Source organism: Miniopterus schreibersii (genome assembly GCF_964146895.1).
Source record: "Miniopterus schreibersii genome assembly, chromosome: 5".
NCBI classification, from domain to species: domain Eukaryota; kingdom Metazoa; phylum Chordata; class Mammalia; order Chiroptera; family Miniopteridae; genus Miniopterus; species Miniopterus schreibersii.
In genome coordinates, this window is record NC_138106.1 from 65,228,254 (window position 1) to 65,250,867 (window position 22,614).

Here is a 22,614-nt window from a genome sequence, read left to right on the forward strand (position 1 = left end):
AAATAGGGAAACATGGTCACACAAGTCACATATCTCTTAACAATGAAACAAACAAACATTTCTTGGGAAAACACAGTTATTCCAACACTACTTGAAATTGTCCATCTGGGTATGTAACAAATGAGAGGGCAAATTGTTTTGAATGAACAGAAGGGCTGTCACATTTGGAAATGCAGCGTATTCACATCCATGCCTGCCAGTTTGCTAAGTGCACGCTAAATAGTCATGGTGATGTTTGCTGTTACGTGATACTATGTGTCTAGAAAGACACACACTTAATGTACCACAAGAACCTTCAGAATCACAGATGAGTCACTGAAGACTGTTTTGTTCGTGTAAAAATAGTAAAGTGGCTTTCCTTAATTTGGTTATTGGAGTTAGTTTTCTGTTTTATTTGCTTTCAAAGGAGGCTCCCTCTTTTTTAAATTACTTTTTAAGTTAACTTTATTGATAAATAATTTACATGAAATAAAATCACCCATTTTAAGTGTACAATTAGATGAGTTTAATGAATGTATATACCTGTGCAACCCCTGTCCCCGAAGGAGATTAAGAATATTTCCATCACCCAATAATGTTCCCTAGTCTCCTCCCCAGCTAAACCCTTCCCAGATCCCCAGCCCTAGGCAACCACTGATCTTTCTCTTACCATGTATTAGTCTTGCCTGTTCTAGTATGTCAGTCTGGTTTCCTTCACTCAGCACAGTGTTTTTGAGATTCACCCATATTGTATCAATGGTTTGCTTCCTTTTATTGCTGAATAGAATTCAGTTGTTTGAAATTAATAAGTAAACAAAACAGAAACACACAACTTCATAGATACAGAGAACAAACTGATGGTAGCCAAAGGGGAGGGAGGTGGGGAGCAGGGTGAAAAATGTGAAGAGATTAAGAACTACAGATCAGCAGTTACAAAATAGTCATGGAAAGGTAAAATATAGCATAGAGGATATGGTCAATAATACTATGTATGGTATCAGGTGGGTACTAGACTTATTGGGGGATCACTTTCTAAGTTATATAAATATCTAACCACTGTGCTGTATAACTGAAACTAATATTGAATTTCAAAAATAGGGGGCTATGAGTTATAGAAATAAATAAGATGTCATCTTGTTCTCAAAAAGAAAGAAAAAAAGAATTCAGTTGTTTGGAAAAACAACATTTTACTTGCATATTCATTAGTTTATGAGCATTTGGTCATTTCCAAGTTTTGAAAACTATAAATAAAACTGATATAAACATTATTCCAATAAGCCTTTGTGTGGACATGTGTTTTCTCTTGAAATACCTAAGAGTAGAATTGTTGAGTCATAGAGTAAATATATATATCTAACTTTGTAAGGATTGCTAAACAGTTTTCCAAAGTGGCTGTACTATTTTATACTACCAATAACCACATATAAATTTTGGAGTTAGTTTTTAAAGTTCTGATTTGTGAATAATTTTTAAAAAGTAGAAATAGGTTATAAGTCCTTTTTGTAAGATACTGATCGTATTTCTGAAAAATCCTACTTAATATCCTTTTTTTTTTTTAACAAAGAAGAAAAAAATAGGGTGGTACAATTTAATGCTGCTATCTCTTTCCCAGGGAACTATAGTCCAATTTTTATCTTCTTCCAGTAGAGCTTTGTTACACGTGGAAGTATGACATTGATAATTTGCTGAACTTTGATATAAGTTGCTATGAAGGCATCATATAACAGCTGAGACCTTCTGAACTTTTGCAATAACAAAAAAAGATTATTTTTTTCTGGCCACAGTACATACCAAGAAACTGCAGACTAGGAAGCATGCTGGACGGGGAACTATGGTCCCAACTACAAGTTATGTGACTTGAGGCAGGACACTCGCCTCTTGGCATAAGCCTGAGGCTCTACCTTTGTAGGGGATGGGTGGGACTAGGTGAACTCTAAATTCCCTACCAGCTCTAAAATTTTGTGACTCTAAATGCAGGCTTAATTTATTTTTAAATGAATGTAAAATACTTTTCCCACCCTAGGTATTACATGTGTATATTTTCCTTAAAAAGAAAAAATAAATAAAAAACTGCATGCCAGATAGAGCCAAGTTCCCTTTGACTAATTTCTACCAAACCCAGCCCCCTCCTCTCTTCTTCCTTCCTCCTCTCCCCACAGCCAGCCACTGTAATAAGTTTGGTGTATATCCTTCCAGATTTTAAGAAATAGGTATACACAGAATTATATACCCATAGAAATCCAGTCATGTGTGTGCTTTTTTCTTCTCTCTCTTTTTTTCCATAAGTGATCTAGAGATCTAATTTAGTGTTCCCCAGAACCACTCTCAGGTTCAACAATTCAGTAGGGGAACTTATAGGATTCAGCATAAAGACATATTCATGACTAAGATTAATGGAAGCAAAACAACATAAAACAAAATTAGCAGAGAAAAAAGTCACATGGGGTGAAGTGTGGAGGAAACCAGGCACAAGCTTCCAAAAGTTATTTTCCAGGGCAGTCACACAGGATGTGCTCAGCTCCTCCGGCAATGAATTGTGGCTACACATGTGAAAAGTGGTCTACCAGGGAAGCTCATGAGAAACTCAGTGCCCAGGTGTTTTATTTGGGGCTGGTCAGAAATGCACACTCTGCCTGGCATGTACCCAAATTCCAGATTCCCAGAAAGCAAGCAGGTGCTTAGAATAAAGCACATTATTTATACAATTTAGGCACAGTGCACCATTATTATCAAAGAATGTTAGGAATGCTCCCAGAATCCTAGTTCCCAGACACTAGCTGAGGGCCATCCTTGTAAGCAGGTCTTCCTAAGTATAGCAATTTCAGGCTGCTATGTTAACTCCTTTCTGCACAATAACACAACTTTCTGAAACTCACTTTTTCACTCAAAATGTTTTTGAGATCTAACTGTATGTGTGTATGTTCTTTTAATTGAGCTATAGTCTTTTACTTGAAAATAATACATTAATGAGTATGTGTCCTTATGTGCAAGAGTTTCTCTAGAACCCTAGAAATAGAATGCTGGGTCATATAGGGTTGGGTATTTTAGATGTTGGTAAATATTACAACACCCTTTAGTTTGTATCAATTTATGCCCCCACAACAAAGTATGAATGTATATTTTGCCATATACTTTTCCATAAAGTGTTATGAAACTTTGATTTTTATCAAACTAATACATGAAAATGACATATTAGTTTTACTTTGCATCTTTTATTATGAGCGCGTTTTTCTTCATTGAAGCAGCTTCTTGAGAATGCCTTGTTTAATTACGCAATCATATGGCAGGACAAAAGAAGGATCATTGGCATAAATGTTAGATTAGAGGTTTGAGAGCCTCGAAGTATCCAGAGTTTGATTTGACAAGTATGATTTCTAGAATCTGACATCTAGGTTTCTTAAATGAGCTGCAAAAAGCTACTCTTTTTTTTTTTTTTTTTGAGATATAGACTCATTTATCCATAGCTAATGCATTTTTATTTTTTCAATTACAGTTGACATTTAATATTATTTTGTATTTCAGGTGTACAGCATAGTGGTTAGACGATCATATAGTTTACAAAGTGACCCCCCCTGATATTTTGAGTACCCATCTGGCACCATGGATAGTTCTTAGAATATTACTATTCTTATTTTTTAAATATATATCTTTATTGAGGAAGGGAGAGGGAGAGAGAGAGAGAGAGAGAGAAACATCAATGATGAGAGAGTCATTGATTGGCTGCCTTCTGCACATCCCTGACTGGGGATCCAGCCCACAACCCAGGCATGTGCCTTGACTGGGAATCAAATCGTGATCTCCTGGATCATAGGTCAATGCTCAACCACTGAGCCACACTGGCCAGGCACAATATTATTGACTATATTACCTATGCTATACTTTACATCCCCATAACTATTTTGTAACTACCTATTTGTACTTAATCCCTTCACCTTTTTTGTTCAGCCCTTGAACCCCTTTCCCTTTGGCAACCATTAGTTTGTTGACTAAGCTACTTCTAATTAAATGAAAAGTTGTGAAATCTTTTGTACATCTGGTGCCATCAGTCTTTCAACCTAAACTCTGAGTGCACAGAGGACACTCAGCACTGTCTCCAGGAGACATAAATGAAGAAAAGTAAACAATTTCAAATTACTCACAGATAAAATCCTACACTATTGGTAGCTAGGAACTTACCAGCTATGGCTGCTCCCTGTTTCTGGAGGCTTGCCCTACAAAATTGTGGGAAACATAGTTTTCATTCTTTCATTCAAGAAATATGTGTTGAATACTTAGGAGGTGCCAGCCTCTAGGATTACAAAATCTAGGAAGAACTGTCTTCAAGGAGCGATTTCTCTAAAGAGGGGTTGGAGATAGAACCCCATGGTATGACAAAAACATTTTAGGGTGTCTAGGATGTGCAACTGTTAGGACAGACTGAAGTGTTTCGCCTAGCTGGTGCTGAGAATGACTCACTCAGAGTTACACGGTAAGAATATCATAACTTTCTCCTTTATTCACTCTGCATCAGGTGGCAGCTTCTTTTGTTTATGCAAACAGATCTTTATGTTTGGCCAGTGGAGGAAGGCTGATGTGACCAAGTGGCCCTTCTTTGTTTCCCCTTCCGTTTGGAGTTTTCCTTATTTAGCTGACTGTCGCCACAAAAGAGCTCATTCTCAAGAGGGACATAACTTCCCTTTTGCAATTCTCACCCTAGGAGATACTTAAATCTTTTCTTTAGTTCCCCTGAGGGTAGCTGAGATGACTGAAATTTTCAAAATGATTTATACTAACTACTGAAGGAGAACATGATGAAACACAGGTTTCATCCAACTTGCTTACGAGGCTCATATTTTTTGTTCCATTTCCTGTCCACTCTGAGAATCTCCTTCTTTAATTATTAGGATTTCCTCTCTTCTATTTGAAGAGTTCTAGCCAAACAGACTTTCAGGGAGAAAGATCGGGTGGTAGGTAAGTGAGTTGACTGCCTTTCTCAAAACCACAGTATAACTCTAACCCTTCTTCAGACGTCTGTGAAACTTGGAAAGCAACCTTTGAACATAGAGCCTTTTCTCCCCCTGATACAGATGGGGTCAAAGGTATTTCTTTACATTGATTCTCCTTTCTTCACATGTTTCAAGCTTTCATATTTCTGATTCAAGGCTATTCTCGGTGTTCATTTAAAACCAAAATCACCTAGACATAGCACAGAGGGCCAGGTGAGCATGAAGTTCAATTTTCTCTGGTTCAGTACCTTTCTAAGCTCCACACACACAAAAAAGGTAACATGTTTTATAACTGCTTTAAAGGTGTGATTATGTATGGAATTCCTAGAACAATCTTCTTAATGGCTTAATTGATACTTATTCCAGTAAATGTGACCATGAGTGCTTAGTAAGTAATAATTATATGATAATTTAGCCTTTTGGGCTTCACTAACAAAAGGCAGCAGTAACTAAAATCAGTGTCTCCACATGAGAGAAACCATGTTTTTGGTAATGGTGGTAACTGGTTCAATTCAAGTTATTACTCTGTGACCAGTCATCACCTTTACTTTTTGGGAGCCTAAGTATGGAGACCTATAGCATCAACAACTGTGGGCACATTACAGAAACAGTAATAATTATTTTATTGATTCAACAGATACTCATTAAATGCTTACTAATCACACACACGGCAGTCAATGCCAGATACTGGAGGGATAGAGAGAATATAATCACTGCCCTCAACTTGGGGTGGGGTGGTGGCGAACAAGGTACTCAAAGGCAGAACTATAAGTAAGGATACGGAACAGTAACATAAGACTTCATAAGGAACTAAGTGTCTAAATTGTCAAGTGTTGGTACAAAGAGTTAAGGTTATAATGCAGTCTTTATGATTTTCAATTAAAAAACATACCATTTACAGTCCCCCCAAATAAAAAGTCTTAATGATATCAAGAGTTGGCATTATCTTATACAACTAAATATTTGCATAATCTACCATTCAGCAATCCATGTGTTAGCATATAAACAAGAGATACTCTCATACAAGAGACATATACAAGAGGCACACAGCAGAAACTGGAAATAAAAATTTGTGGTATACTCCTCCAAAGGCATACGGTTCAGCAATGAAATAAATGAACTCCAGTTGCATGTAACAGCATGGATGTATTGAGTGCAAATATTATATCCCAGAAAATCATAGATATACAACCTATATAATGTTTATAAACAAGTAAAACTGAATGTATCCCATAGGTATACATCTATGTGATTAAAAAAATAGATTAAAAACACACACAACAAAACCAAGGGAATGCTAACCACAAAATTCAGGAGAGAGGCATGGGGACCATGTGGGAAGGAGTACATAGGAGGACAATTGGTAATGTTCTAATCCGTGGGTTGTGCAGTGAGTTCTAGCAGTTCATCATGCTCTTAATTTAAACAATGTAATTGTTATATAAGATCAAGAATAGGAAAAGTCACCAAAGTTTCTGTGGATTATTTAGTATTAAGCTGAAGCAAGAAAATGGGCAGGATACGACTTTGGTTGTTAAGGTGTTTATAACCTAAAGGGGGCAATTTGAAAAACCCAGATGATAATTTTGTGTGCTTCTCTATACGTGCTCTTATATGACATAGAAACTAAACCTAAATGTCCTCAATGTCATTCCCAAACACAATATTGTAAGCCTACCTCCAGATGGATAGCAGGAGGCAAATTTTTAAATAAAGGTCTTAATTTAAAAATGTAAAATGTTTATTTTTGGAGAATCCTAGAGAAATGCTTTAACGCTGCATAGATGTCCTTCTCGTCCCATGTCACCTGAGCATCGGATCTAGCTTCCAATTAATGCTTTACTCTCATTTCACACTTCTTACCTCTGCAGTTCCTGCTTCTGCTTTGACCTGAGGAATCATCACTACCCCCTCTCTCAGTCTGAACAGTGGTGGCAGGAACAGGTTTTAACATTAAACAAGACTTCACTAATTGCTTGGGGATGAAGCGTGAGGGAATTATAACTTAAAGAACCTACAGCTGCTTTCAGAGTCCACAAACCCCAGCCCCACCATAGGACCACCCTATGAGTGCCTCTCTTCCTAACTCCAGCTGGCGCAGTGTAACAGGGATCACTTTCTTTCTCCTCAGTGGCAGGGCTCTTAAGTGAGTGCCTCTTTCTTGGGAGCCTAGGGAGCAGAAATTCTTTCCCCTTATTTCAGGCGAAGATTTATCCCCTTAATCTCCTACGCTAGGATCTGACCTCTTTATGGGAAGGTTGCGAGGAGTAATATTCACTTCCTTAGGAGAATATTTTATCTCTGTCCATATTTGTGTGTTTTTATCCAGTCTCTAAGAATCTCAAAGACACCAGAATACTATTATTGGAGAGCAGTCCATTTGCCCAAATCTGGATTACTTAGTTCTGAATAACAAGCAAAGAACTCCTTTTGGAGAAGATCAAGAACTTTTCCCCCACTCCTTCTGTAATACTCTGCTCCCCAGTTCCTGCAAGCAATTAATTGCTCAAAGAACAATACACACAGCTGGAAAATACAATTCAGAGGCAAAAAGCATTCTAACCTCACATATTTCACTCTCAAACTGACTTTCCTCAGAGACTTATGACTGCGAAAAGATCACACTACTTACGGCACTGAAAGAACATGTCTTCTCACCCTGAATCCACCTGACCCTCTGTCCTTCTGTCTGGGGAGCAGCTGGGAGCCGGGTGAATTCGAATTGCTTTTTGCTTAGTCTCTGTCTTAAAAGGCCAAACTTGCTTGCAACTTTTAAAATAGTCCTTCTTCACCCCCAAATTTCACACCTCCCCTCCCCCCCATGTAGGGTTCAGTCTGAGCCTGGTCACTTCTTACATAATTACGATTATTCAAAACAAATGTTTTAGGTAAGAGAGAGGGGTTGAGTATGTAGGGCGTGCTCAAAAGCCTCCTCTGGTTTCCACACTCAGCCTCAATTTCCCAGCCTTTATCCTTTGCACACTCATGGGTTCGTCCTGTCTCACAAATGCTGCTGGAAGCTCCTGGCTCACAAACGGATTCATCGCCTTCCCGGCCCAGCGCTCGGCAAAGCGTAGGCGGCCGCACAATGAATGAATGAGTTTGTAGAAGAAAGGCGGGAAAAGGCTAGGTTTTGAGAGACATGACGAGGAGAACTACAGTGGTCAGGCAACGACGAAACGCCAACGTGGACAAACGCCCACTTTCAGCCGCCTCTCAGAAAGAGTTCCGAGCAGCGCACGACACGCCCCGCCCACGGGTGACAGACGCGAAGGACCGTCGGAGCCGTCAGGAAAACCGGAAGTGCCTGGTCAGGCCCCGCGCATGCGTGCGTCGTTCAGCTCGGACTTCCCCTCCTCCGTCAGCCAGTGCGAAAGCAGACATTCTCCTCGGCAGCCCCGCGCCCGTGCCGCTGCGCATGCGTCGTGGGTCGGCCTGCTCGTTGTGAGGCGGGGCGAAAGGACAGATTTTTTTTTTTTTTCTTGTTCCCGCCCCTCGTCTTCCCCCACCTGCCACGTACTGGGCCGGAGCTCACGCTAGGCTTGGTGGGTCCGTGCGATTGGCCGACGCCCGCGCAATCCTACCAGCGAAGTGCGGGGGCTGCGGAGAGCCGCGGAGCGGGCCGTGACCGCAGCCACCCCCGACGCCCCAGAGCCCCGCGGCCTTGCCCAGGTCGGGTCAGCGGAGTCCCACGGAGAGGCGGCAGCGCGGCCTCAGCAAGCCGGTATGGCCGCTGGAGACGGGGGCGCGGCGGCGTCCTCGGACAAAGCGGGCGGTAGACCAGGAAGCGCCCGGAGGGCCTCGTTCGAACCCGCGGGCGTCGGGCGGGTGGGGCCGGAGGGGCCTTGGGTAGGGGCTGGAGGCTGAGGGGGGAGAGGCCGGCGCGGGCCTCGCGTGGGGGAGGGGAAGCCGCGCAGACGGGGGGAGAGAGGTGGGCGGTGGCTGGGAGGCGGGTCTCTGGGGGCCGGGGGGTTCCGCCTGGCCCCTTGGGGTCGGACTGCCCCGGGAGAGGAGAGGTGCTGTGGGAGGCCCGGGGTGGTCGAGCGCCTAACCGCCCGAGGGGCTTCTTTGGAGAGGGGCTTCTTTGGAAGGGCGGAGAATGGCGTCTATGGGAATAAGTTGGTTGGGGTCATGTAAGAGGAACCTGTTTGCTTGGCTGTGTCAGTGCTTCATCGAGCGCCGTCTGAAGGCCCAACCCAGTTTTGTAGTGAGGATGGTAGCTAACTTTTAAGAGTTTACTTTGCTAGGCACTGTACAAAGTCCTTTAGATACATGATCTTACTTAATCATAAGGATCCCCATTTTGCGTATGATGAAAGTGAGGCTTCCAGAAGTACTTGCGTAAGGTCACAGGGCTCGTAGTGGGAATCTTTATCATCGTCAGGCAGAATTGGAGGCTCCTTGGAGTCTTTGGAATAATCAAAGGTTGATTTTGCTTAGGATTTCTTAAAGGAAATCGCTACCCTCTGGACTGGCCTAACCATGCGGCTCTGAACTTGAGCAGAGCCCTACCCGTAGGGTTAGTGGAGTTGGAGGTTTGGCCGCTGAACCTGGATCCTGGTTCAAGAGGCAGTCTTCTTATATATCCTTGGGCTTGTCACTTTTTTCTCTAGTGCTGAGAACAGTGTTCCTGTTGGGAGGTTTCATAAGGTAGTGGCTGTGTCATTTCTGGACTTAAGAGGGAGTGGGACAAGGACAAGATGAGACAAGAAAATGCTGCAAGGATCTCACCAGCAGTCCAGGGCACTAGTTCATATCATATCAGGTAGAGAAAAAGGACCTAAATTATACTGTTAAACACAAAAAATGTGGGGATGGGATTTCCCCTAGAAGGGAAAAATTCTAGAGTACCCTTAGTTCTGTGATATTTGTGCATGCCTTAAGTAGGTGACTGCACAAACTGGGGACAGCCTTTGGGAAGAAGCACTGGTTCCTGGCCACAGGGAGTTTACAGTCGGTGGGAAACACTAAGGAATAAGTGAATTTGCAGGCAAACATGGCAGATACAAAGTGAAAGAGACTCATGCTTTCAGATCCATTGGTGAGCAAGAATCCCCCTACAATCAAACGGACATACATTCTATCAATAATATCTGATGGAAATTTTTAATTAGGGGTATGTCTGTTTCGGGGAGTCACTTCTAGCCATATAAAGAAGGTACATTGCGCATTGCGAAGGTTTGTCTTAGGAGCTGACCTGATAGTACAGCTTTCTTCTCCCAGTTCCTTATCAGAACTTTATCATTTATCATCTTTTGTTCAGAGAACAAAAACAAGTTTTCATCTACTCTATGTCAGGTTCTATTCTAGGTGCTGCTGAGAATAGATAGTACCATCTTGCTGAAATTAAGCCCTGGTCCTTAGCTGCATTATTGCTGATTTACACAACCTGTAGGTAGTAGAACATAACATTGTTGTTTTACTGAGGTTCTTTATTACTCTCAGGCTGCAAGGCAAACAAGGTGGAATCTTCACCATCTTGTTAAAGTAATTATGCTTCAGAGCTTGGCACATAGTAGGTATTCTGGTAAGTTTTTCCTGAATGAAGAGGTCAGGCGTGGCTAACTGGTGAAGAGGTTGTATAGAGGTTTCAGTTAATTATAGGCTTCATGATAAGTCCCTTGTGAGAGTTTGCAAATAAAAAACTAACTGTATTCTTATTTTATATTAACATAAGCACAGCATCCAGATTGTGGAACACAATCCATTCTGTTATGAACTGACCTTAGAGTGTTAGATTCCGTACTTTACGTCCCATTTTAAGATGGGGCATTAAACATTAATAAAATGTAATCTGTTCAAAGGATGTTGGGGGTGTCTAGAGACATTCATTTAAGGAATAGTTGGAAAGGCATAGGGCATTTATATGTAATATTCATGAATTGATTCATGATTAAGTATTTTAAGGGTTGAGATGTGTTGGGGGACAGGTGGGGTGCTTTCTCTCCCTCTCTCACACACACAGAAAATAATTGTAGAGAACTATGAAAACCAAGTATGATGTTAATGAAGTCACAAATTTAAGAGAAAACAGAAAGCTGCCAGTAGTAAAGTATGAGGCTGAAACCAGAATGTAGCCAGTAGGAGATTGTAGGATCATTTTCTTGGGGCAGAAGGAAGAAAGAGTTGATGCTAGGGAAATGCTCAGTGGTTATAGGTAATGTATTCAAGAACATGTTGGTCTTGAAAAGAAGAGATAGGCCTGGTGTGTTGGGAATAGAGCAACAGGGGGCAAAGGTAAAAAAACAGGCTGGCCAGTTTGGAGTCTGTTGCAATAATTCAGGCAAAAGATGATGGTGGCTTGACTCAAGCTGATTAGAAGTGAAGGCAGTGAAAGGACTGGATTCTAGAGATGTTTTAAAGGTAGTGGCAACTAGATTTTAGATTTGTAAGGTGTGAGGAAAAGAGAGGGATATATATATTATATATATATATATATATATATATATATATATATACACACACACACACATATATATAATCTTAAACACTGGAAGGAAGGAATTGTCACTAACTGAGATGGCAAAGACTATAGGAGAAGCAGATTTGGGGCAGTAGACCAGGAGTTTGTTTTTAGACATGTTAAAATAGAAATCTAAATGGTAATGTCAGATAAGCAGTTTAAAATGTAGATGAAATAATATAGACATAAAACAATGAAACTTCTTTTCTTGTGCACATAATAAAGTAATCTCCAGACCATTTTAATACAAAAATGGTAACTGATACAGTGAATCTCTTGTATGATCAGAATTTCTTAGATTCTAATAATAGCTTCGGTTTCCAACTTTTAAGATATGTTTTATAACTGTTGAGTCATCAAAACCGTTTTATCAGTCTTTCCCTAGAATTGTATATATCTAACATCCTGGAGTCCACCATGAATGGGCAGTTGGACCTAAGTGGGAAGCTAATCATCAAAGCTCAACTTGGAGAGGATATTCGACGAATTCCCATTCATAATGAAGATATTACTTATGATGAATTAGTTCTAATGATGCAGCGAGTTTTCAGAGGAAAACTTCTGAGTAATGATGAAGTTATAATAAAGTATAAAGATGAAGGTAAGAATGTTTCTGAAATTAGTTTTAAAAATGTAAGTATTGCCAGGCTGGCATGGCTTAGCAGTTAAGAATCAGCGTATGATCCAGGAGATCTCAATTGGATTCTAGGGCAGGGCACATGCTTGGGTTGCAGTCTCGATCCCTGGTAGGGGGCGTACAGGAGGCAGCTGATCAGTGAGTGTCTCATCATTGATGCTTCTGTCTCTCTCTCCCTCTCCCTTCCTCTCTCTGAAATCAATAAAATATATATTAAAAAAAATAAAAACATTAAGTATTATATATGTTCCTTTGCCAATATTTCATTGAACTATCTCAATAAAAATTCTGTTTCCTTTCATGGTAATTTGAATGCCCACTTTTATTTGATGGGATGTTTATGTAGTTATTCTTTTATAAGTTAAAAATAGCTAAAGGATATTATTATTAGAAGGGGTTTTAAGTGATAGAACACTGTCACATATTTTTAGAAGCATTCTTTTTCTCTTCTGCCTATGCAATTCTGGCTTCCTTTTTACTTTTAAAACCACACTTTCACTCATATTTCCCAAATTGAAAGGCCTATTAGTAGATATTGAATGAAAAAGGATTCCATTGTCAACTAAGCATGGGAAAACTTGTTTAAACAAAGACAAATGTGTATCTTTGTTGCAGGAATTTATGCTGCTGTATAGTCAGTTTACAGCATGCCTTATTCCCAGACTCATTTGACCACAAAACTATTTTTATGGAGATGGGTTTTAACGTGATAAATGTTTTATCAAACACACAGTGGAATTATAGTAGTAGACTGTCTTTATTTCCTTTTCTTTAAACCTGTTTTCTTTGTTAACATCTCTACTGAAATTGTACTTTAGATGATACCAGTATCTTTCTTACTGCTGAATTTGTTTCCATTCTGTTTCACTTTGACCTCAATACTTGGCACTGCTATTCCATACCATCCTGTGTTAAGTACTCTTATTCCTTAACATCTGACATTGTGCTGTCCCAGTTTTGGTCTTTTCATTAATAGCTTCTTCTCTGTGTCTGTTGGCTTAAAGTAATGGCAGCTATTATAATAGAAATTTTTAAATCTCAGTGGTTTAACACTCAAGAAATCATTCAGGGACCCAGGGGACAGCAACTCTGTGTTTAACACATGGCTTACAAGCTCACCTTCAGCATTGGCATCCAGTAAGCAGATGGATGGAGATAAAGTGTAGAGGAACACATGGGCGATTGTACCTCTAGTCCTGGAGTTGGTGTATATAATTTCTACTCACATAACATCTGCCAGAGCTGGGTGTCAGTGAGTGGGTTGGGAAATGTCTCTGGTAACTTCCAGCAGCTTACACTGTGGAAGGTGAGTGTAAATCACTGATGATCAGCTAAGAATTACATGTGTAATTCTCCTTTTTTTATGATGTATGCTGTAACGGTACCCAAAACTAATTTTTGAGGGTTACCTATGATAAGGAACAATAGAGGAGATCAATTTTCTTCCTGTTCTTTTCCTTAGTAATGTCATCTATTTACAATACACTGACTTTCACCTCTTTGATTTCCAAATATGTGCTTTAATTTGATCACATTATAATTTGATATGTATATAAAAATACATATATTTTACTTCTTGAGATGCTTTATTTTTACCTCAAACTTGGCGTATCTTAAACTCTTTATCTGGCTTTCTCTTAATTCCCTTATTTTTGTTTAGGTTAGGGTGAGCCAGCTTTTTCTTTAAAGGATCAGATAAATATTTTAGCATTATCACATAAGTCCTCTGTCTTACTATCTTTTCTTTAAAACCTTTTAAAAGTGTAAGGACCATTTTTAGTTTGCATTTTTAAAAAGTATTTATCCATTGGTTGCAGTTTGTGGACCTCTACCTTAGGGTGTCCTCATCGTTGAAACTTTGTGCTCTACATCTAGGTACTACATAAGTTTGCTTTTCATAGTATTTTTAAGTGTTTTGAATTGTACAGATTTGTGTTTATAACCTGTGTTCCGCTGGCTTAGGTAAAGTTTTTGCCATCAAAGGTACTCTGTTTCTGTTGTGGAATTTAGGAAAGAAAAAGGACAGAGAAAATTTTCTTCTTTTGCGTGTATTCTGTATTTTCGTTAAAAATGTGTTTATGAATAGAATCCTTGAAGTTGAACGTTAGATATGTTTATTACAAGAAGTGGGTCTGGTTGTAAATAACTAAAAACAATGATAAAATTCTCTGTTATGGCTTTTATTGCCAACTTTTGCCAGATCTGCTCAGTCAGTTGTTAAAGTTGATGTAGCAGAGCAGCCTCTCAACCTCCCAAGGACTAAACTCCCTGTCCAACCCAACTGTCTATGAAGATACCCTGAACCAGGCCCCTGACCAACTCATTGCCTGTGGCTGCTTTTCTGTTCTTGCTTGCTCTAGAGAACATTTTCTTCCCTTGCCCTTTGAAAGCTTTTGAAACAGGCAATTGATATGCTAATTATTGTATTCTTTATCCTTGGGATCTAGGGGATTTCAGATTCTGGTGTATATGAATTTTTGGGGGGGGGGGGGGTGAGTTGATAACTTTCACCTTAAAATGGCCAGTGACCTGAAAGACTCTAGTGTCTACCCATTCATTAGGGCGATTCTGAAAAAAATTTTTTGTAGTACTTTTAGTTACTGTTATATATGGCTTCTCTGCCATTTGTGTCAGGGATGTTTTACTGTACTCAGAATTAAAATTTGAATCTTGAGAATCTTTATTACTTTAACTTTTGATAAATATTTAAATTTTCTAGAATGGAAAGATGTTAATCTGGACCAGTAACTTGTGGTATTACTACCCTATATCTCCCGATGACTAGTAAAAGATGACTTAATGCATTAATGTTTGCTATGTTTTGGTTCTTCCTTAAGATAAATACCTTGTTATAAGAGTAATAATAAGCAAAATTGATTTAGTATTTTTTTGACTAAATACATTTTTCCTAGATCCCTTAATGTTTGTTTAAGGTTTTTATGGGGGACTAATTATGCTGTGCAATATGGGTTTGGGGTTTTAATTTAATGTATATCCTAGTTTACTCCTGATGGAAGTCTGAAACTCATTTCTTTCTTTTTTTTTTTTTTTTTTGTCCAGATGGAGATCTTATAACAATTTTTGATAGTTCTGACCTTTCCTTTGCAATTCAATGTAGTAGAATACTGAAACTGACATTATTTGGTAAGTGGTAAACTTTTTAATGAATTTACTATTTTATTCTTTGTATTTTTATTAAAGACTTTCTAGCTTTTTTCCTTTTAAAGACTCAGAATTAAATGATAAGTTTTCAACTGTATCGGGATTTTTGAATTATTAAGGCTTAATTATATATATGTAAAACTATAATCATATGTTTATGATTAATAGAAAGTAGTCATGTTTAAAATTCCTCATCTGCTCAATTATTCTAAATCTGTGGGTAGTGGCCCTGTCTGATCTTGGTGTTACCTGCCTCATGTGGCTGCCTCTTTCCTGTGGCAGGCCCCACCTCTAAATGCCTCTCTACCCTGTTCAGAAAAAGCTGGGAGCTAGGTGTGAGCTCACCTGAGAACCCAGCGTCTCCTTATAACTGTACCTCTTCAGCCTCTGATTGAATTGGTGGAGAGATTTCCCCTCATTCTGACAATGTTGAACTTGAACCCTGTGACTCTTGAAATGTTGAACTTGAACCTGAACCCTGAGATTCTGGAAACCAGCGGTTAAAAAAATCCCCCCACCCCTTTGTGCTCCTGAAAGGGTTTACAGCAAGGAACCATCTTCCCCATGTGATTTAGATGTGACTCATTGATGCTCCCTCATTTATCTATGACACGGTCATAAACAGACCCTTCGAATACCCATTCTTCCTGTCTGATACATGATTAGCTGAACTGATTGTACTCACTGACTAATGTGAACAAAATACTGGCTATCTTTTTTTTTAAAATATTTTTAAAAATACATCTTTATTGATTTCGGAGAGAGGAATGGAGAGGAGGAGGGAGAGAGAGAGAGAGAGAAACATCAATGACTAGAGAGTCGTCAATGATCGGCTGCCTCATGCAGGCCCCTAACTGGGGATCGAGCCTGCAACCCGGGTGTGTGCCCGAAGCAGGAATCGAACCTCCATCTCCTGAATCCTAGGTGGATGCTCAACCCCTGAGCCACACCCAGCCGGGCACTGGCTGTCTTGACTTGACCAAACTTTTCTTAGTCTTTCTTCTTTCTTCAGCCCCCTAAACTTTGACTCACCCTCATACTGAGCCAGCATGCAACCCCTTCTTACCCACCACTCCTGAAAATAGACTGACTTCCATGTAAAAGATTCTCTGATCTGCAATGTGAATACTGCCACCTCCACCTTTTCATTCCTTTTCCTCAGAACCAGTTTTTTCTAGCCTTTGTTCCCTGCTCCCTGTAAAAGAAATGCCCAGCTGACCTTGGGGACTGTTGTAGATCTTGTGTGTGGTCAGAGAGTTGCTTTAATACTCTTCTCTCAGAAACTGATAGGTCAGGTAGGCTCAAAATTAGTAAGGATAGAGAAAATTTGAACAAAACAGATAAAAGGTTGATCTTGTGCATCTGTCAACCAGGAAAGGATACAGGTTTTTGAGTATATATGGACATTTATAAAAGTTGACCATATATTGGGTTTTTCAACAAATCTCACTAAATATCAGAGATACCCTAGAGATCATATTCTCCAGCCTCATTAGAAACCTTTAGACAAAAACAATAACCCAAATTTCCATACTTTTGAAGTTAAAAATATGCTTTTAAAATAAGTCAAAGAAGAAATCATAATGGGAATTAGAAATAAGTGATGACTTCTACATAATAAGTGTTTAGAGTATGCTGAAGCTAACTTGAAGGGATCTTTATAACCTTAAATACAAAAAGACAAAGTAAGCCCAAATACCTTGGAAGAAAATAATAAAAGAGCAGAAATAACCTACAAATCAGGGAATTGATAGGATTAACAATTTTGAGAAGATAAAATTAGCAAATCTCTAGTAAGATTAGTTAAAGAAAAAGAAGGCACAAATAAGCAATATTAGAAATAAAAGGGCAAAACTATAAAATATAGTTGAACTTTAAAAATCTATATTATGACTACTGTGAATAACTTTCAGTTTGAAAACTCAGGTGACGGACAATTTTCTAGGTGAATTTAATATATAAATATTTCAAAAATGGCAAATTTGTCCCAATTAACATTGAAAAAATCAAACCAATTATTCTACTGAATATTTAAGGAACAGATGATCCCAAATTATACAAATTATTCCAGAGAATAGGCAAAGGGGGAATCTCATTTTATGAGGTTAATATAAGTTTAACATGTAAACCACCCACAGAAAATGCAGACCAGTCTCACATAAACATAGATACAAATACTAAATAATAAAGTCAGCAGTAAATATTAAAACATATCATTAACAAGATTTTTCATTCTAGGAATACAAGATTGATTTAAATAAAATTTATTAATACTACTTTCCATAAAGTTAAAGGGGAAAACCTGAACAGTCTTCTCTAAAAGAAAAAGCATTCAGACCCCAATCATGTTAAAAAGTCATAGCAAACTAGGAATAGAAGGAAAGTCTTTAACCTTGTATTGGGTAACTAACACATAGAATAATTGCTATATACCCGAATACAAAAGGATTATACAATTAATTAAAATACTAATTATAATTATAGCAAAAGGATAATGAGATAAATCTAATGAGTTAAGATTATTATAGAAAAAACATAAAATTTTAATTTAAATCATGAAGCAGGGGGGAGAGCTAGCCGGGGAGAGCCTGCCAGGGAGATTTAATTATATCTGTATTGTTTTACTTCTTAATGATAAGGAGCAAAGGTGGAAAAATGTTAAGATTTAATGAAGATGTGTATTTAATGCGTGTGTCTTTGTGTGTGCTTGAAAGAATTCATTTAAAGTCATAAAGTTACACTCACACTAATAAAAGTTTGTAATGCTAAAATAGGGAATTTAAACTTTTAATTGGGTGTTCTATAACACATGGTGTTCCAAAACCCATTAAGTAGATAACTTCAGATCATAGACCATATTAGGGATATATATACTGGGTTCTTAAAAGTTCTGGTACGACAGATGATTATGCCTTTTAGCCAAAGACCGCCAGGACCACAGCTGTAGTTGAACAAAGTTGGGTGTATATACATTAATTTTATATGTATAGTCTTAAATACAAAAAGGACAAAGTAATCCCAAGTAACTTAGAACGGAAGAAAATAATAAACAGCAGAGATGAACTAGAAATCAGGGAATTGACTTAGCAAACTAGTTACGGAAAAAAAAGGCACAAATAAGCACCATTAGCAATGAAAAGGGGCATAACTACAAATACTTCGCAGTGGGAGAATGAACACCATGGAGAACCATGGGCTGTCTCAGTAAGAGCACGAGAAAAGATTTTTCATATGTCTTGGACTTGTGTTAGGTGATTTTGGTTAAGGTTCAAGGAAGTGGTAGGGGTGGTTCTGTCATTAGGCACCTTACTAAATCTTAACCAGAGGTGGGAGGAATGAATTGAGGCTAAAGCTCAATTGTTAAAATAGTATCAGTTACTGATATTAGCCAAGGATGGTTGGTCATTTTTGTGGTTGTTCAATGTTCTTGTTTTTGTCTGAGTTCTCACAGGATTATGGAGTGGCTTTGTTTTTGTCTTGATCACAGTAACAGAGTAACCTGTTCTGATTGTTGGTGTTTGAAGTTGTTTCATGTTCAGCAAGAGAACCTACCATAGCCTACCTGAGTGCCAGGGCAGCTTCTAGCAACACTAAGGCTGATCTTACAGTACCAGGCTGGTTCCTGGCTGCATTTCTCTTTTTCAGATACTAGAGAAAAACCAGTAACCCAATAAAAGGCAATAATTAATTGATATAGGTAGGAGATGATATTGAATTTCCTCATAACTATATAGGATGTATGTAAAACACTGGTGGGTTGTGTTCTAAAAGCTTTCATTAGTGGTTTGATGTTTGAAATATATCCTGAACCTTTACTTTGAAATAGATTTCCTTTTCTAATATGGTGCTTTAGGAATTTGTATATATGTGTACTAGCAATGCATAAAGCACTTTAGTTTAATTTTTAAACCCCTATCTTGAGGTTTGTATTCAGAGCCTGTGTCACTTTTTTAATTTTATTTAAATAACCTCAGTGTTGACAGTCTTTGTGGCTGGATGAAGGATTTGTTTTTTAAGTCAGCTGAAAGTCATTTGGACAGAATGGGTAAATGAAGTAATGTTCCCTTCATTAAAAACAAACAAACAATGATTATTGAATAATCTCTGACTTTTTGGTGCTAACATAGTGCTTTTGGAAGTACAATTGACTTGAACAGTGCTGTGGTTAGGGGCATCAACCCCCAACCCAGTCAGAAATCTGTATGTAACTTTTGACTCCCCAAAACCTTTACTAATAGCCGCCTGCTGATTGGAAGCCTCACAGTTAACACAAATAGTCGATTAACACATTATGTATATGTTATATGTATTATATACTATATTCTATAGAAAAGTAATCTAGAGAAAAGGAAATGTTATTAAGAAAATCATAAGGAGGAGAAAATATACTGTGTTTATTGAAAAATATTTGTGTGTAAGTGGGCCTGCACAGTTCAAATTCATGTTGTTCAAGGGTCAACTGTAACTACTTTTAAGGACTGGTGTGGATTCATTAATTCTGCATATTTTTGTTTTAATAGGTTGCTTTTTTAGGTCAGTTATTTTAGGTAGGTATTTTTTTTTTTTTTTAGGTCAAAAGTAGGCAAGAGGGATAACAGACCTATTAGTCATATACCTTTTAACATTTTTGTATAGAATAAGGTGTTTGTTGTATTATTTCAAGAATATAAAAGAATAGGGTAAAAATGAGCTTTTGAAGGTATGTAACTTCTATTAAACTATGTTAAAGCTTTCTATAGGTTTTAATTTAAAATATATCTTTATTTTATTGTCATTGAATTCTTCTAATAAACCTTTTTAAACCATGTGATCATTAGCCATAGATCTGGCATCAGCAAAGACTGATGAATATTTATTTTTTCCAAAAAGTAAATTATTAGCAATGAAGAATTCTTTCCTTAAAAAGTTATCATCCAAATGACATCAATAGGTATCTTGTTTGATTTTGTTTCACTTTTTAAAGAAATTATACTTATCTTTTCTTAGTGCATATTTTGCTGATATACTTATTCAAAAACATTTCCTAATTTTAAGCAAATTAACTCTTTTATTCCAGTTAATGGCCAACCAAGACCCCTTGAATCAAGTCAAGTGAAATATCTCCGTCGAGAACTCATAGAACTTCGAAATAAAGTGAATCGCTTATTGGATTGCTTGGAACCACCTGGAGAACCAGGACCTTCCACCAGTATTCCTGAAAATGGTAAACTGTGAATCCACTTAAAAAAAAAAAAAAATTATTATTACGTCTTTTTGCAGAATTTTTTTTTTTTTTTAAACCCTTTAGTAGAGTAGGAGAACACTCCCATTGTCACGTCTTTTTATTCTTGCCTCTGTGCTAGTGTTCATGCGTGTATTTCCAAACCTGGCTGTTCATCAGAGTTCCCTGGAGATTTTATTATACCAATTCCTAGATCTTATCATAGGCCTTTTGGAGGACAGGGCCCAGGAGTCCCGTTTTTAAAGTGCTCTCTGGGTGATTGTTTTATAGCTATTGTTAGACTCCTGGGTTTGTGACATAGGTCAGTTTTCAGAACCCTTTGACTCTTGAACCCTTTTCAGTGCAATAATTAATGAACCTTAGGAATTGAAATCATTTCATTTCAATTGGTATGTGAAGTAGTTTCTAGATTAGTATATTCAAATGGTATATTATAAAGTTTATCTTAAACACAATTTTTAATTAAAATATGCAAAGAAAACTTTATTTTTTTTCCATTTTACAGATGTGCTATTTATATTAAAATGAAGCAAGATTTATCAGTAAATTTGGAACTGACATAATTTTGGGACCAAATATATTTTAAAATGTAGACTGAAGCTTCTAAGTATGTATTATGACTTGAAAGTAGCTTTAAAAAAATCTGCTTTCGCCCGGCCGGGCGTGGCTCAGCGGTTGAGCGTCGACCTGGGATCCAGGCAATCAGGGTTTGATTCCCGGTCAGGGCACATGCCCGGGTTGTGGGCTTGATCAATGACTCTCTCATCATTGGTGTTTCTATCTCTCTCTCCCTCTCCTTTCCTCCCTCTGAAATCAATAAAGATATATTTAAAAAATAAAAAATAAAATAAAAAAATCTGCTTTCTTCAACTTTTAATATTAGATGTTGCACTTAAAAAAATAAACTTTTTAGAATAATTTTTGTGCTTGTGTGTAAGTTTTATGTGTTTAAAACTTTCTGAGTCTGGATGACCGCATATGGAAGGCTTAACAGAAGATGATTTTGTGAAAAAGTGGCATTGTGTAATCCCTTGCAACATTTGGGTTCTGAGATACTCTATTATTTTGCCCCATTTGAATTTTGGAGTTTAGTTTCCTTTCTTTAATTTAGTTATAGTTTAAATAAAGATGCATTTTCCATAGTTTTCCTTCTCTTTCCCCAGCCATGTGGAAAACTGTTACTGGTAGATGCTCAATAAATATTGGGTGATTGATTAGAAACTTCTATTTTCACCTCTGTATTTCAGAACGTGTTAGAGATTTACTAAAATACCATAATGAGATTCTCCTGGCCTCTTTATTTTGAAACTTTTTATATTTCAGGTCAAAGCAAATTGCCATTTTGAACCCTGTCTCTCCAAACAAAAAGCTCCAATTTAGGTCGGGGGTCTGAAGAAAACTTTTGACCATTTTCACGGAAGAATTCATCAATGCTGACACAGCAGGATTTACATATAATTTCAGGGGATTTTAACATCTGTAGAATAATTTGAAACTTAGATAAAAATTCAACATGTATAGCCAGTACTGTGCAAAAATGACCTACAGTAGCCTGTGTTCTGCTCTAAAGAATAGAATTATAAGCTTTTTGGTTTTGGTGAAACATCCTTTTTGTTCTCACTTATTTCTTGCCACTATTTAGACTACTTTTCTTTATCAGTTTTTTTATGTTTTTATGTTTACTTCTCATCTATGTTAATATAAAAGATGATAAGGTTTCTGCATCTTGGAAATTGTGTCACATATTGTTTTTGTTGTATTGCCATCATGTAGTCACTGTCGTCTGAGTTATCTTATGAATCGAATAATACTTCTGTGCTTTATTTTTGAAGATGGTTGTAATTTATTTTTTGTTTCCTGTGCTGTACTTAGTGAGATCATTTATCTCTTTTTTTTTTTTTTTAATATATCTTTATTGATTTCAGATAAAGGAAGGGAGAGGGAAAGAGAGAGAGAGAGAAACATCAGTGATGAGAGAGTCATTGATCGGCTGCCTCCTGCACGCCCCCTACTGGGGATCAAGTCCGCAACCCGGGCATGTGCCCTGACCAGGAATTGAACCGCGATCTCCTGGATCCTAGGTCAGTGCTCAACTGCTGAGCTATGCCTGGCCAGGCAGATCATTTACCTCTTGACCACCTGCCTTGTATGAAATTTCCTAAGCTTG

At 37.9% G+C, this 22,614-nt stretch overlaps 1 protein-coding gene across 8 annotated transcripts in view; it reads left to right on the forward strand.

Annotated features, from left to right (window-relative positions):
* Positions 1 to 8,337: 8,337 nt before the first annotated feature.
* The window catches only part of TFG (trafficking from ER to golgi regulator), a 31,961-nt gene continuing 17,684 nt past the window's right edge, over positions 8,338 to 22,614 (forward strand). For 2 of the 8 annotated variants that reach the window (XM_081137886.1, XM_081137891.1), the window contains exons 1-4: positions 8,485 to 8,688; positions 11,802 to 12,028; positions 15,125 to 15,208; positions 20,283 to 20,429. In XM_081137886.1, the coding sequence (XP_080994012.1) occupies positions 11,845 to 12,028; positions 15,125 to 15,208; positions 20,283 to 20,429 (415 nt within the window). In that variant the 5' untranslated portion in view covers positions 8,485 to 8,688; positions 11,802 to 11,844. Of the gene's footprint in view, positions 8,689 to 11,801; positions 12,029 to 15,124; positions 15,209 to 20,282; positions 20,430 to 22,614 lie in introns of all 8 variants that reach the window. The other 6 variants (XM_081137888.1, XM_081137893.1, XM_081137887.1 and 3 more) reach the window with 6 other exon arrangements.